At 32.6% G+C, this 13959-nt stretch overlaps 1 protein-coding gene across 12 annotated transcripts in view; it reads left to right on the top strand.

Moving 5' to 3' along the window:
- Nucleotides 1-13959, top strand: part of LOC127718513 (uncharacterized) — a 150120-nt gene that overhangs the window by 134452 nt on the left and 1709 nt on the right. For all 12 annotated transcript variants that reach the window (XM_052224571.1, XM_052224576.1, XM_052224569.1 and 9 more), the window contains 6 exons: nt 3408-3598; nt 4340-4477; nt 4668-4781; nt 6735-7067; nt 9192-9422; nt 10335-10448. In XM_052224571.1, the coding sequence (XP_052080531.1) occupies nt 3408-3598; nt 4340-4477; nt 4668-4781; nt 6735-7067; nt 9192-9422; nt 10335-10448 (1121 nt within the window). The remainder of the gene's footprint in view (nt 1-3407; nt 3599-4339; nt 4478-4667; nt 4782-6734; nt 7068-9191; nt 9423-10334; nt 10449-13959) is intronic.

The following is a 13959-nucleotide window of genomic DNA, read 5'->3' as shown; positions in this document are numbered from 1 at the left end:
AAGATATGTTGTCTCTGCTGTTAGGTATTGTAGATTTCTAGGGATCCTCTAGAGATATGTTGTCTCTGCTGTTAGGTATTGTAGATTTCTAGGGATCCTCTGAAGATATGTTGTCTCTGCTGTTAGGTATTGTAGATTTCTAGGGATCCTCTAGAGATATGTTGTCTCTGCTGTTAGGTATTGTAGATTTCTAGGGATCCTCTGAAGATATGTTGTCTCTGCTGTTAGGTATTGTAGATTTCTAGGGATCCTCTAGAGATATGTTGTCTCTGCTGTTAGGTATTGTAGATTTCTAGGGATCCTCTGAAGATATGTTGTCTCTGCTGTTAGGTATTGTAGATTTCTAGGGATCCTCTAGAGATATGTTGTCTCTGCTGTTAGGTATTGTAGATTTCTAGGGATCCTCTGAAGATATGTTGTCTCTGCTGTTAGGTATTGTTGGAAAAATATTTTGTGTATTTAGTGATCCTCTCAAAATACAATGCCTTTGCTGTCAGGTATTGTTGTGATTTTCTGATGACCTCGCCTGCGAACCAAGATATCTGACATGGCCGAAAATAGACAATAGGGGTAAAATGCAAGTTTTGTCTATTATTTTGAAAACCATTATAAACAGACAAAGTCTGACAGGGCAAACATGTTCAGAATGTTGAGGTCTACCAATTGTTCATTGACGTCAAATCTGTCAGGCGACTTTTAATAGGAGTTATTGCCTTTAAATGATAAATTTTACCATTTTTCTTTGTTGCCTATTATCTTGAAAACTATAATAGATAGAAAGAAACTTTAAATTGCTAAAATGAACAGTAAGACAAGATCTAGGAATAATTTTTGCATGGTCGAAATCATCAGTCGACTACTGATTAGAGTTATAAGAGCTCCAGATAAGCTGCGTATTTGCGTGATCACGCAATAAAAATAATTAAAAACCCAATGCAATTGCCCATTGCAGGGTTCAATAACTCAATTAAGTAAAAGGAAAACCTAATTATATGCCAAAAACATGGGTTCTTAATGCTTTTATTCGCTATCGTTTGCGTTATTTACCCTTACTTGATTACAGTCGTCGCGTAAATCTATTTTTATAATATTTATAATTGGAAATGTCCTTTCGTTCTAAAAATAGAGCCCTGCATCAAGTAGCTGTAATGGGTCCCTGTTGGAATTTTCCGTTGCTCAAAAGGTACAAGTGTTTATGAAAACATTTCGATCTTCGCGGCGTTTATCCAATTAGCGTGTGACATGCTGTCATATTTTTTTCCAATTGCTCGGAATTTATCATAACATACAATGAATTAAAACGAAAGTAAATGTCCAGTAAAAATATTGAATAGAAGCATGTTTTCGGCTTCTTTTTGATAGCTGAGGGAAAGTTATGATGATAACAAGACTCAGCTAGTGATTTTAGGAAGCGGCCATTGAACGCACGGGCGTGTTTGCGTACCATAACGAGAACATTGCTAGAGCGATAAACACGGGGTTCCGTCAAAAACGAAATCAGTTGGAAAAAGTGAAAGGCCAAATCAATTATGACATGATATGTAGTTTGAAAGCATCGGAAACCAAAAGTTCTCATAAGGGACAACTTAACCCAGATTTATGTAAATTGAATTAAACGAAAACAGTTTATATATTATTTTTTTCATTTTAGTTGATGAGTGAATACACATATCCGTTTTTTTATGTCAATGCAGCTTGACACTTTCTTTGTTTTGGTCTAATTGTTCTAGATGCTTAAGATAGTTGTCTTATTGGCAAGTGCAGTATAACATTGTCATTTATTTACTTGATGTTGCAGAATTATTTGTAAATTTAAGTTGAATGTGGTCTCCGTCATTATAAACCACCCTATAAAACTCAAGGTTTTGGGGGTATATCTTAAATCTGGAAACTACTTTTTGTTTTTATTAAAAAGTAGATCTGGCAAATAGGTGAAAGGACTGGCAAAACTTTCTTGCAGCACCTAAATTTCACATATATTACACAAAAATCTAAACACTTAGCCACACCTACCCCAACTATAATTAAACTGTAGGGTGATCATATGGGATCTAGAAAGGCAATTAGTTCCTGTCCAACTAGTGACACCAGCTGCAGTTTACATAAGTTTTGAGAAAATACAAAACTGACAGAACGTTTAAAACGGGACACAAATTAAATGTACAATTGCTCGTCAGTGAATAAACCAAATAAAACAGCTAGCACATATTCTACAAAGAAAGAAACACATTTAAGATGGAAACACATCTGGGGTTGATATAATGTGATTATAACATGCCTAAATATTCAATATTGTGTTGATTAAAAAACCCAATACATTAAGGAGCTTGGTGGTGAAAAACCCAATTTGATATTTGCTTGAGGGGTGAATTGGAATTGATAATGCAATTAAAAAACTTTATCACCCAATTACATAAAAAAATGGTGGGTAAAAACCCCAATTTGTGAATTCTTATCTGGAGCTCTGGAGTTATTGCCCTTTGAAGACGATTTTTACCATTTTTTTTGCGATTTTGCCTAATATCTATATAAACTTTTAAATAATCACAAAAGATCAAGAAGACAAGATTTACATTTAAGACAATATGGAGGAAATTTTTCTGACAACTCTATTGCCCTTTAATGACGATTTTGACGAATTTTTTGGCATTTTGCCTTATATGATAAAAATTATAATTGATAAATAGAAACTTTAAATAATAGAACTGACCAACAAGGAAAGATTCGCAAACAAATCAAAACTTTTAGTAAGTAGACTGTCACTCTTCTTAGGAGTGACTGCCCTTAAATGAGGATTTTTTTTACCATCTTTTATGTTTTGAGGAAAAACTAAAGAAAATAGAGAGAAACTGACCAGACAAAATGATCAGCTTTACAAGATCAACAAAAATGAGATTTTTGTCATGAATTCTATTCTTGTCTACAATGTTGGAGAGAGTCCATTGTTGAATATGCACAAAGACATAGGTGAGCAACACATGATCTTTAGAGCCTCTAGTTATATATGGTCTTTTGGTCAAAGATCAAGATATAGATTGCCTTATCTGTATACAAATTTTTTAAACTTTATAAGGCAAATTTTTATATTGTAGCATACTAAATGTTCTAAAGGGCCTGGGCTTCTGGTCCCACTACAAGTTGAGGGTTCTTAGCCACTCTGCCATTGATCCAAACCCCCAGATGTATTTGTCTTTAAAAGTACATTTTATGTTTTTTTTCAAATTTTTTAATGCAATTAAAAGTATTTTTTGTATTTTCAATTTATTCAGTTAGAAGAAATTTTTTATATAGGAGCAGAAAAATATTTTTTTGTTTTAAAATTCCATGTAAATAATAGGTATGTAATTATTAAAGCAGAGTCCACTGTATAAAAACTTGAGCTAACTATTTATTATTTTTTTTTGCAGGAGAATGCCAGGTAATCCCAATCCAGCAGAAGCCTTACGTAAGTCTAGGATCAGTGTATTGAACGGTGGTGGAGAACGTGGTGATGTTCCTAACATAGTTGTCCTGATAACAACTAGCACTAGACAAGAAGATGAGGTCATTGAAGAGGCAAATAAGCTGAAACAGAAAGGAACAAAAGTTATTGTTGTTGGTAAGAGCTTTTTCATTAAAATTAAAGGGGAGGTTTTACTGTAAATTCAGTAATTTTTGCATGCATTTATTATTGTGGGAAAAAGGTGTGAGTCAGATTAAGTAATTTAAAGATTAGAGAAATGTGCAATTTAAAGTGAAAAGTAACTTTTTATAGATTTGGCCAGTCCAAAGCACTTTCTAGATTTAACTTTATCAGGAACCAAGGATGTATAATAACCTGAATTCCCAAGTTACCTAAAAGTATTGTTAAATTTATCTAAGATCAACTTTGCCTGAGAGTGATGGTACCTTAGTCTCTTAATAATTTCTAAATTTATCAATACAGACTGTTGGAAAAATATAAAATAATTTCATATTTAAATAAGGAGATGTGGTATGATTGCCAATGAGACAACTATCCACCAAAAGTTCAAATGAAGTGGATGTAAGCAGTTGTAGGCAACCATACAGCCTTCAACAATGAGAAAAGCCCATACCGTATGGTTGGCTATAAAAGGCTCTGACATGAAAATATGAAACAATTCAATTGAAAAAAACTAACAGCCTAATTGAACTCTGTTGGATAGTTGTCTCATTGGTAATCATATCACATCTCCTTACTTTTATAGTAAAACAATGATGGAAAACTTAAAATGTAAACTCTGATTATGGTACTGTAAATTCATGTCAGTTAACTTCTATGTTGATGATACCTTTTGGGATTAGAACACAATAACATAACAATTATATATTTTATCAGGAATTGGGTTGTCAGCATCAGACGAAGAATTTATGATGGCAGCAGTTAGCTCCCCTGTTAGCAAATATTTGTACCAGTCCAAAGATGTTAATGGATTAACTGACATTTCTGACAACATTATGGCTTATCTTTGTAATGGTATGTATAAATATGAAAAAAAAGATTGTTTTCTCTGCTTAATTTTGCCTGTATTGTTCAAATAGATTTGGATAAAATGACCTGATGTTTCTGTTATTGTAAAGTCATCTACATGTTCAATGTTGGGAAGTTTTCCCCCTTGTATATAATTTATCTCCATTTTTAAATCAACAACAACTTCTTATTGTAGAGAAAGATATGTGTGCGACAAATCCATGTCAAAATGGTGGCTATTGTGTTAGTGAACGCAATAGTTACTTTTGTGAATGCAGAGAAGGTTTTGCTGGACAGAACTGTGATCAAGGTGAGTTATCTCCCCTCTGTGTATACTAAATCAAGGTGAGTAATCTCTTCTCTGTGTCAGGGTACACAAATCAAAATGAGTCGTAACCCGGGAGGGTCTAAAACGCAGAAGTTGGAAAACACAGAAGTGTAAAATTGACATATTTTAAGTAATTTTTCTGCAACATCTTGATAAAAAAAGATTAAACACATTATTTTGATTTTGAAATGCGTTTTAACAAAAAAGTTGACTGGAAGCTTTTTTCAACAAATAAAATGCATGGAACTTTAAAGTCCTATAGCAAGATTGTATCTGCATATCACCCTTTCATTAGAGTTCCAAATCAAATCAAAAAAGATTTTGTCATGCAAATACTGTAAACCAACTAATTATACCCCACGAAACGAGTTGCGGAGGGTATAATGTTTTTGACCTGTCCGTCCGTCAGTCCGTCAGTCCTGTTTCTTGTCATCTCAACTCCTCTCAAACCACACAACAGAATTTCACGAAACCTTTTTAGATAAAAAGGACATATTATGTAGTTGTGCATATCGACAGGAAATTACGATTCAATTTTTTTTCTAGGAGTTGCGCTCCTTTGAACTTATTTGCTTCAATGTACTACTGCAACAGTTTGTCATCGCAACTCCTCTGAAACCACACATCAGAATTTCATGAAACCTTTTTAGATAATAAGGACATACTATGTAGATGTGCATATAGACAGGAAATTATGATTCAATTTTTTTCTAGGAGTTACGCCCCTTTGAACTTATTTACTTTAATGTACTACTGCAACAGTTTTTCATCTCAACTCCTCTGAAACCACACAACAGAATTTCATGAAACTTTGTAGATAATAAGAACATATATACTACGTAGATGTGCATATCGACAGAAAATTACGATTCATTTTTTTTTCTAGAAGTTATACCCCTTTGAACTTATTTGCTTCAATGTACTTCTGCAACAGTTTGTCATCTCCACTCTTCTGAAACCACACAACAGAATTTCATGAAATTTTGTAGATAAGAAGGACATACTATGTAGATGTGCATATTGACAGGAAACTATTATTCAATATTTTTTCTTATACAATTTTTTTTTGTTACACTTATTTAATTTCTCCAATGAAAATGTGGGGACGTGGGGTATGTGAGCGTGCTCACTAAGGTTCTTTAATTTTCGCGATATTCGCGAATTGAAAAATAACACGATTATAAGTCGTAGCGAATATGTAAAATTGGGATCTTTCCTTATTTAACTGCGTTAAGTTAATTTGAAAATCGTGAAATTAAATCGCCGCGAAATTGACTAGAAAGGGTTAAACGCGAAATTAAGTATCCATGAATATAAGTTGGTTTACAGTATATAATTTCAATACATGAAAATATATACCAAGTGAGGCTTATGATGATGATTTTCCGATTATTCCACTTGTATGAATGAAAGGAGACAATTAAATCAGCTATGAGCCTCAAAAAAGTGTGAATAAATTTAACAGAAGTTGTTATTATCGTGAAATTACGTTAGGATAGGTTTTGCAAAAATAAAAACTTGACTTTAGGTTGTGATAGCATTAAAGCTTTCCTAAATTTGCAATAATTAATCTTGAAGTTGAATTTGAATTTACAGTACCATTATCACAGTTTACAATTCAAGTTTTTCCATCATTGAACTACTATAAAAGTATTGAAGGAGATGTGATATGATTGCCCATGAGTCAACTATCCAACAGAGTTCAAATGACAAAGATGAAAGCAATTTAAGGTCACTGTACAGCCTTTAACAATGAGAAAAACTCATACCATATAGTCAGCCATAAAAGGCCCAGACATATGAAAAAATGTGAAACATTTCAAATGAGAAAACCACCAGCCTTAGTTTATATAATACAAAAGTATCAATCAGTACACATCCAACAGATTTAGTTTAAAGACATCATTAACAGTTTGTATATTTTTTTCTCTCCAGCTTGTGACGCTAAGGCAGATGTTGCCTTCCTCATTGATTCCTCTGGTAGCATCGGTCAACATAACTTCCGACTGGTCAAAGACTTTATTTACAGAGTCGTAGAGGAACTGACCATTGGGAAGCGACACACACGTATAGGATTGGTCTCATACAGTACATCGGCCAGAATGGGATTCCATCTCGATGATTATATTACTAAATCTGGTGTAGAAGATGCTATTTCCAGTGTTGGTTATGTTTATGGTAACACAAACACAGCTGCTGGAATAAAGATGGTGAGACGAAGTGTATTTAACCCATCTAGAGGTGACCGACCTGATGCACAAAATTTCTGTAAGTAAACCTATAAATTGTGATATAGTGTAGTACTTATCTGAAGGCCTCACTAAATATCTCTTTTAGGAATGGGGTCTGGCACACATTTTTTATTGCATTTTACTTTGCATACATAACCACGCAATTTGAGCTTCTTGACCTGCCCCCACCCATACAAAAAAAAATCAAGTGCCATCCAACCACCTCCCCTCCTCTCTCTCCATATATATTTTTTTCTGGGATAGCCCTGGGTAGAACACATCTCTTTATAATACTACAATTTACATTTTCCCTGATTAGGGGTTGCAGCCTAAGATATTTAAATGAATTCTTTAAAATTATGCAAATTAAGAAACAAACTGAATTTATAACATGAATAATGCATAATTTATAGGTCACAACTTCAAATTTATAATTTGATATGTAATAATAATAATTTATTTTATTAAATATATATATATATATGCCAGAAAGACTTTATTAGGGCCACCGAATGGCAGACGCCCTATAGTGATCAGTCTGTCCGTCCATCCGTAACAAATTGTGTCCGCTCTATATCTAGAGAACCGTTATGATTGCAAAGTTTATACTTGACATGTATATTAACCAACACCAGAGGGTGTGTCATAATTTATGTACAACTTCCTAGGTCAAAGTTTAAGGTCAAAAACTTTGGTTTCAGTTGACAACCCCATGTCTAATGATAAAGATACAAATTTTTTACCACACATTATTCACAGCGGGGCCCACAGAGATGGCTCCCATCTCAATGATATCTAGTTTTGTATTGATTTAACAAGTTATGTCACAACCATTTTTGTGTGAATTTATAGTATTTTAGATTAAAAATTATCAAATATTTGATTCTTTTGTGAACTTACTGCTTTAACAATTGACACTTAAAAAAAATCATGGCAATTATGAAGAAGCACGTTTGTTGAAGGCATGTACAGTACTTAATACATAGTGGATTGAGCATTTTCTATGGCAAGCCGTCTTCTAAAGTTTATAAGATATCTAATAAAGTATATAAGATATCTTATGAAAAAAATTACATGAGATATCTTATAAATTATATATGAGATATCTTTTAAACTATATAAAATATCTTATAAATTATATAACATATCTTATAAACAATATAAGATATCTTATAAACTATATAAAATATCTTATAAACTATATAAGATATCTTATAAACAATATAAGATATCTTATAAACTATATGAGATATCTTATAAAGTTTATTAGATGTCTTGAAGTTAGAATAGATAATCAAATGGCTTGCCATAATTTTCTATTACTGTGGATTATGGTTATTCGTGGGATACCATATTTCATGGAATTTGTAGTTAACAGTAAAACCATAAATTTAAATATTCCAACTAAGTAGAATTTTTCTATATACTTATATGCAAACCTTGGCAAAAAATATAAAATCAGATATTCATAAAAAGAATAATTCTCAATCAACAAAAAATTTATACCCATTATATCAAAAATAAATTAATCCAAGGTAATTGAAGGCTGTACAGTTGCCTATAATTGCTTGCATCAACTTTATTTTAACTTTGGTGGATAATTGTCTCATTTGCAATCGTACCTCATCTCCTTATTTTTATAATGTAAGTTAAACTTTTCCACTATTTGTCATATTGATAGGCTAGTAGTAGGTAGTGTTGTGACTTAGTTGGAAAATTATAATCTATTAATCAGAATAATCGGAAAGAAAGATACATCTTGATTTTTGATTTTAGTAGGTTTATAATTAATATGCAAATAATGTAAGAATTTAGTAACAAGAAACGTACTTATCCTTATGTAATAAATGTGCATGACATATATAGATGAAATATCCAAGTTCAGAGTGTACTGGAAGGTGTCAAAAGGTTTACTTAATAAAAAAAAATAATAAAATTGTAAAATATAATATTTTCATTGATGGATGGATTCTTGATTATAATCTATAACCAGAACATCACTGATAGCAGGTCATTGTGGAATGAATAGGATTTTCCAATGTAATGCTTGTCTTGATATATAGTGACCTGCCCAATAAATATAGTTGCAAATGGTGAACATGCATTTATTTTAGTGGCTTCTACAAAACATCATGGCAATTTATTTATCCTTCATTTACAGTGATAATAATAACTGATGGTGTATCTAATGTAAAGGCAGAGAGCACAATACCTGAGGCCCAGAAAGCCAAAGAGGAAGGAGTACATGTTATAACTATTGGTGTCGGAACTTTTGATCGTGCAGAGTTACGAGCTATGGCCAGTGAACCAACTGATAATAATGTGAAAATAATTGATGACTTCAATGCATTGGCTAGTTTGACAACTGACTTGGTTAAAGCCACTTGTAGAGGTAATTTAATATATGAAGATGGTTGTAAGGGGATTGATTGGGTTAGGTTGGGGGGGGGGGGGGGGGGGGGGAGTGTGTCATGTGCAAGTTTGAAAACAGGAAATAAAATGGCTATTTCACCATGAATGAAAAACATAAAAAATAGCATGCACATTGCTTTTTAACCAATTGCAAGAACCACTTTGAACAAAGAACTTCAAGCACAAAATAGTGAAAAAAAAGAGATCCTTGTGTATGTCCCCACACAGTGGTGGAATTAATTTGAACGATATTCCATAAATAAAAGAATGTACATGAATAATACACTAGCTGCATGTATCTACCAATCAAAATTTTAAAAAAAATGATGAATACCTCCTTAATAAGACGTTGGTTGATACACTGAGTTTTTCTTATACATTCTTCACTATTGAAAGAGTATTCCCTAAGGGACGACATCAAAAGATCAATGTAGGATAAAAAACTTAAATCAAATAGTTTGGGGGTGGGGGGTTAAAATTGCTGCAAGTTTTGTTTATCCAAAATCGATTTTACATATATCCATATTGGTCAATCAATTTTTCCCAAATTAAGTTAAGAGGGGGGGGGGGGGGTTTCAGTGAAAAAACTATGTGAATTAAGTTTTTTATCCTACATTTAACTTTTGATGTCGTCCTTAAGAGATCAACTTTTTCTTACAGCAATTTTATTAAAAAAAAAGTATAAAAACTTTCAAAAGTTTTATTTGCTATGTATTAAACAACAGCAAAATTTTGTTTACCTTGCTTAAAAATTATTCGATGGAATTTTTTTTTTTATAAATTGTATGTTTTTTAAGAAAATAATTTTCCAATATAAAGAAGGGGAGACAACTTTGAAATCATTACAAAAAGGGAGATTATCGGATAACCAGATTCTACTGTTATTTTACAGATGAATCAATATGTAATGAGAATCCTTGTTTGAATGGAGGTGTCTGCAGTGTTGGGGTCAATACATTTCAATGTAAATGTCCAACAGGATACTCAGGCCATAGGTGTGAGAAAGGTATGTATCAATATATATGAATGTTAATGGCTGAAAAGGGTTCTTTAGACAAGACTTCATTGTTTCACCTGCAAAATCATATAAAACTAATGTTCAAATATTTTAAACCTAATTATTTTAGTTTCATATTTTAATTTACATTTTCAAATAGTTTTGCCAATAACTTTGACCTCATTTACATGATTAAACAAAAAGTTCAAGGAAAAGAAGTTTCCAATCCTTCTGACTCAACCGAGGATTCCAAAAATAATTTAAGGCTTCCCAACCTTTTCCTATCAATTCCGTTTTTTAATCATTTTATTCTTTTTACCAAAAGGTAATTAATGTAATAATAACTTGGGAAATCATGGACAATGATTAACAAGAAAATTTTGTACTTTTGATATTGATTCTGTGAACTGACATGAACTTGTACATTGGTAGTTCTAGATCTGTTTATCAACAGAATATTGTTTGAAGTATGCCACATTAGCAGAATTACATGTTTGAAGTATGCCACATTAGCAGAATTACGTGTTTGAAGTATGCCACATTATCTGAATTACATGTCCGCTATATTCAGTTCTGCCAACTTTTAATAATGCAAATGCGTGAGATTTGGCCAAAATCTTAAAGATCAAAGAGAAAAAAACAATAGATCAAAGGAAAATGGCGCCAAATAAGCATGAAAATGCGAGAGGCTCACGCTAAATGCGTGAGACTTGGCAGCCCTGTATATTCTTTATTAATGCAATAACAAACTGATATGAAACTTCACTTTTGATTTTTAAAAAGCACTTATTTTCTTATACTGGATGTTTACTTGACAGATATAATGGAACAGAGACAGAATAACTTAAATCCATTTACTTTTGTCTAGCATCTTTAAGGATGTACTTAGGTGAAATTAAGAAAATCTAGAATTTAAATTTGATACTATAAGTCAGAAGAGCAGTAGCTAAGGAACAAAATAAGCTAAAAATATTGATAGGCTATGGAGCTCCTTTTCGAGATATTTAATATTTAAAAAATGGCAGGAAAAGGCTTACTTGGACTTTTACCTTATATTTGCATTGGTATTATTTGGGTCTCAAATTGAAAGAAAAGAAATCTAGAATCTGCTTTGATTTTGGTAAATGACCTTTTATGAACTATTGAAGTCTTATATGAAAAGAAAAATGGGTGTTATGGGGCAAAATATTTCATCCTGTATTGGTAGGAAAAAATAACCAAGGAGTCATAACATCTGATACAAATTCCTAAACCTGACCTAAGTATATCCTTAATTTAAATAATTCTTTCCATGTTATTTCTTCAAGTAAATACTTTAGATGATCATACAAAAAAGTGTAAATGATATTTACATCATTTTGAAAGATTTACGACACATAATTCATTTCACACTTATGCGCATGTGTACACTAAAAGTCTTGTATTGTGTAAAAACATGGTTCAATTTCCACGCAAAATCTTTTTTAAACAGCTTTATCCATTGGATGTTGGATGTGCACTGATTGATATTTTAGTTTAAGATACGTTATTATTTGTTATTGGCCTTGAACTATAGCTAGATGTCAGTAACTGCAAGTACTCTCAGATCTGTCTTTTTTGTTGTTAGGGATGAGGGATGAATAAATACCTGCCAGTCTGTTTTTGTTTGATATTTTCTGTTTTGTATTGATCTGATGAGTTGATCGTTTTTCAACTGATTTTTGTCGAGCCTGCGACTTTTGTCGCAGAAAGCTCGACTTAGGGATAGTGATCTGGCGGCAGCAGCGGCGTTAGCTAATTTCTTAAAAGCTTTATATTTTAGAAGCTAGAAGACCTGGATGCTTCATAATTTGTATATAGATGCCTTATGTTACGAAGTTTCCGTCTGTCATATGTCCTTTGTCCTTGACCTCATTTTCATGGTTCAGTGACTACTCGAAAAAAAAGTCAACATTTTTTGTAATGTTAATTTCTTTCTTATTATGAGTAATAGGATAACTATATTTAGTATGTGCGTACCTTGCAAGGTCCTCATGCCCGTCAGACAATTTTCATTTGACCTTGACCTCATTTCATGGATCAGTGAACAAGGTTAAGTTTTTGTGGTCAAGTCCATATATCAGATACTATAAGCAGTAGGTCTACTATATTTGGTATATTGAATGATTGTAAGGTGTACATGTCCAACTGGTAGGTGTATTCTGACCTTGACCTCATTTTTATTGTTCAGTGGTCAAAGTTAAGTTTTTGAGTTTTGGTCTTTTTTCTAATACTATATGCAATAGGTCAACTATAAATGGTGTATGGAAATATTTTATGATGTACATGTCAGTCTCACAGGTTTTATTTGACCTTGACCTCATTTTCACTGTTTATTTCTCAGTGTTAAGTTTTTGTGTTTTGGTCTGTTTTTCTTCAATTATAAGCAATAGATCAACTATATTTGATGTATGGAAGGATTGTAAGGTGTATATGTCTGTCTGGCAGGTATCATCTGACCTTGACCTCATTTTCATGGTTCATTGGTCAATGTTAAGTTTTCATGGTTAAGTTTGTTTCTTAGATACTATAAGCAATAGGTCAACTATATTTAATGTCTAAATTGATTGTAAGGTGTACATGCCTGTCTGGCATGGTTCATCTGACCTTGACCTCATTTTCATGGTTCATTGGTCAATGTTAAGTTTTCTTGATTGAGACTGTTTCTTAGAAACAATTAGCAATAGGTCAACTATGTTTGGTTTATTGAATGATTGTAAGGTGTACATGTATTTCTCATTTGGTTTATCTGACCTTGACCTCATTTTCTTGGATCATGTTAAGTTTATGTGTTACTTGTAGTAAAGCTTTGTATTTAGGACTATCAACATAAAATCAATGGTTAGTAAAGAAGGCGAGACATTTCAGCGTGTGCACTCTTGTTATAGTTTGTTCTTATGTTGTGCTGTTACACCACTGTCCTAGGTTAGGGGAGGGTTGAGCGCTCACAAACTTTTTTTAACCCCGCCACATTCTTTAAGTGCCTGTCCCAAGTCAGGAGCCTGTTGTTTAGTGGTTGTCGTTGGTTCATTTCTGTCATATTAGTTTTTTCGTATATTGTTTTGTTATAAATTAGGATGTTAGTTTTCTCAAGTCTATTGTTTCATATTTTTCATGTAGGGGCCTTTTATAGCCGACTATACGGTTTGGGTTTTTCTCATTGTCAAAGGCCGTACAGTTGCCTATAATTGCTTACATCCACTTCATTTGAACTTTGGTGGTTAGTTGTGTCATTGGCAATCATACCATATCTATGGTGGATAGTTGTGTCATTAGCAATCATTATAACCACATCTTTGGTGGATAGTTGTGTCATTGGCAATCATACCACATCTCTGTCGGATAGATGTGTCATTGGCAATCATACGACATATCCTGATTTTTATATTAGTTGTACACAAGCAACACACTGCAGCTGGATGAATGGTCTCTGTCTAGATCTGCCACTGGATTTTATATGATGTCTTTTAATTTTAAGGTTGCATTCAATATAAAACATATT

The sequence above is a fragment of the Mytilus californianus genome, unplaced genomic scaffold (genome assembly GCF_021869535.1).
Source record: "Mytilus californianus isolate M0D057914Y unplaced genomic scaffold, xbMytCali1.0.p SCAF_10, whole genome shotgun sequence".
NCBI classification, from domain to species: domain Eukaryota; kingdom Metazoa; phylum Mollusca; class Bivalvia; order Mytilida; family Mytilidae; genus Mytilus; species Mytilus californianus.
The sequence above is the reverse complement of the archived record's forward strand: the minus strand, read 5'-3'. Positions and strand labels throughout refer to the sequence as shown.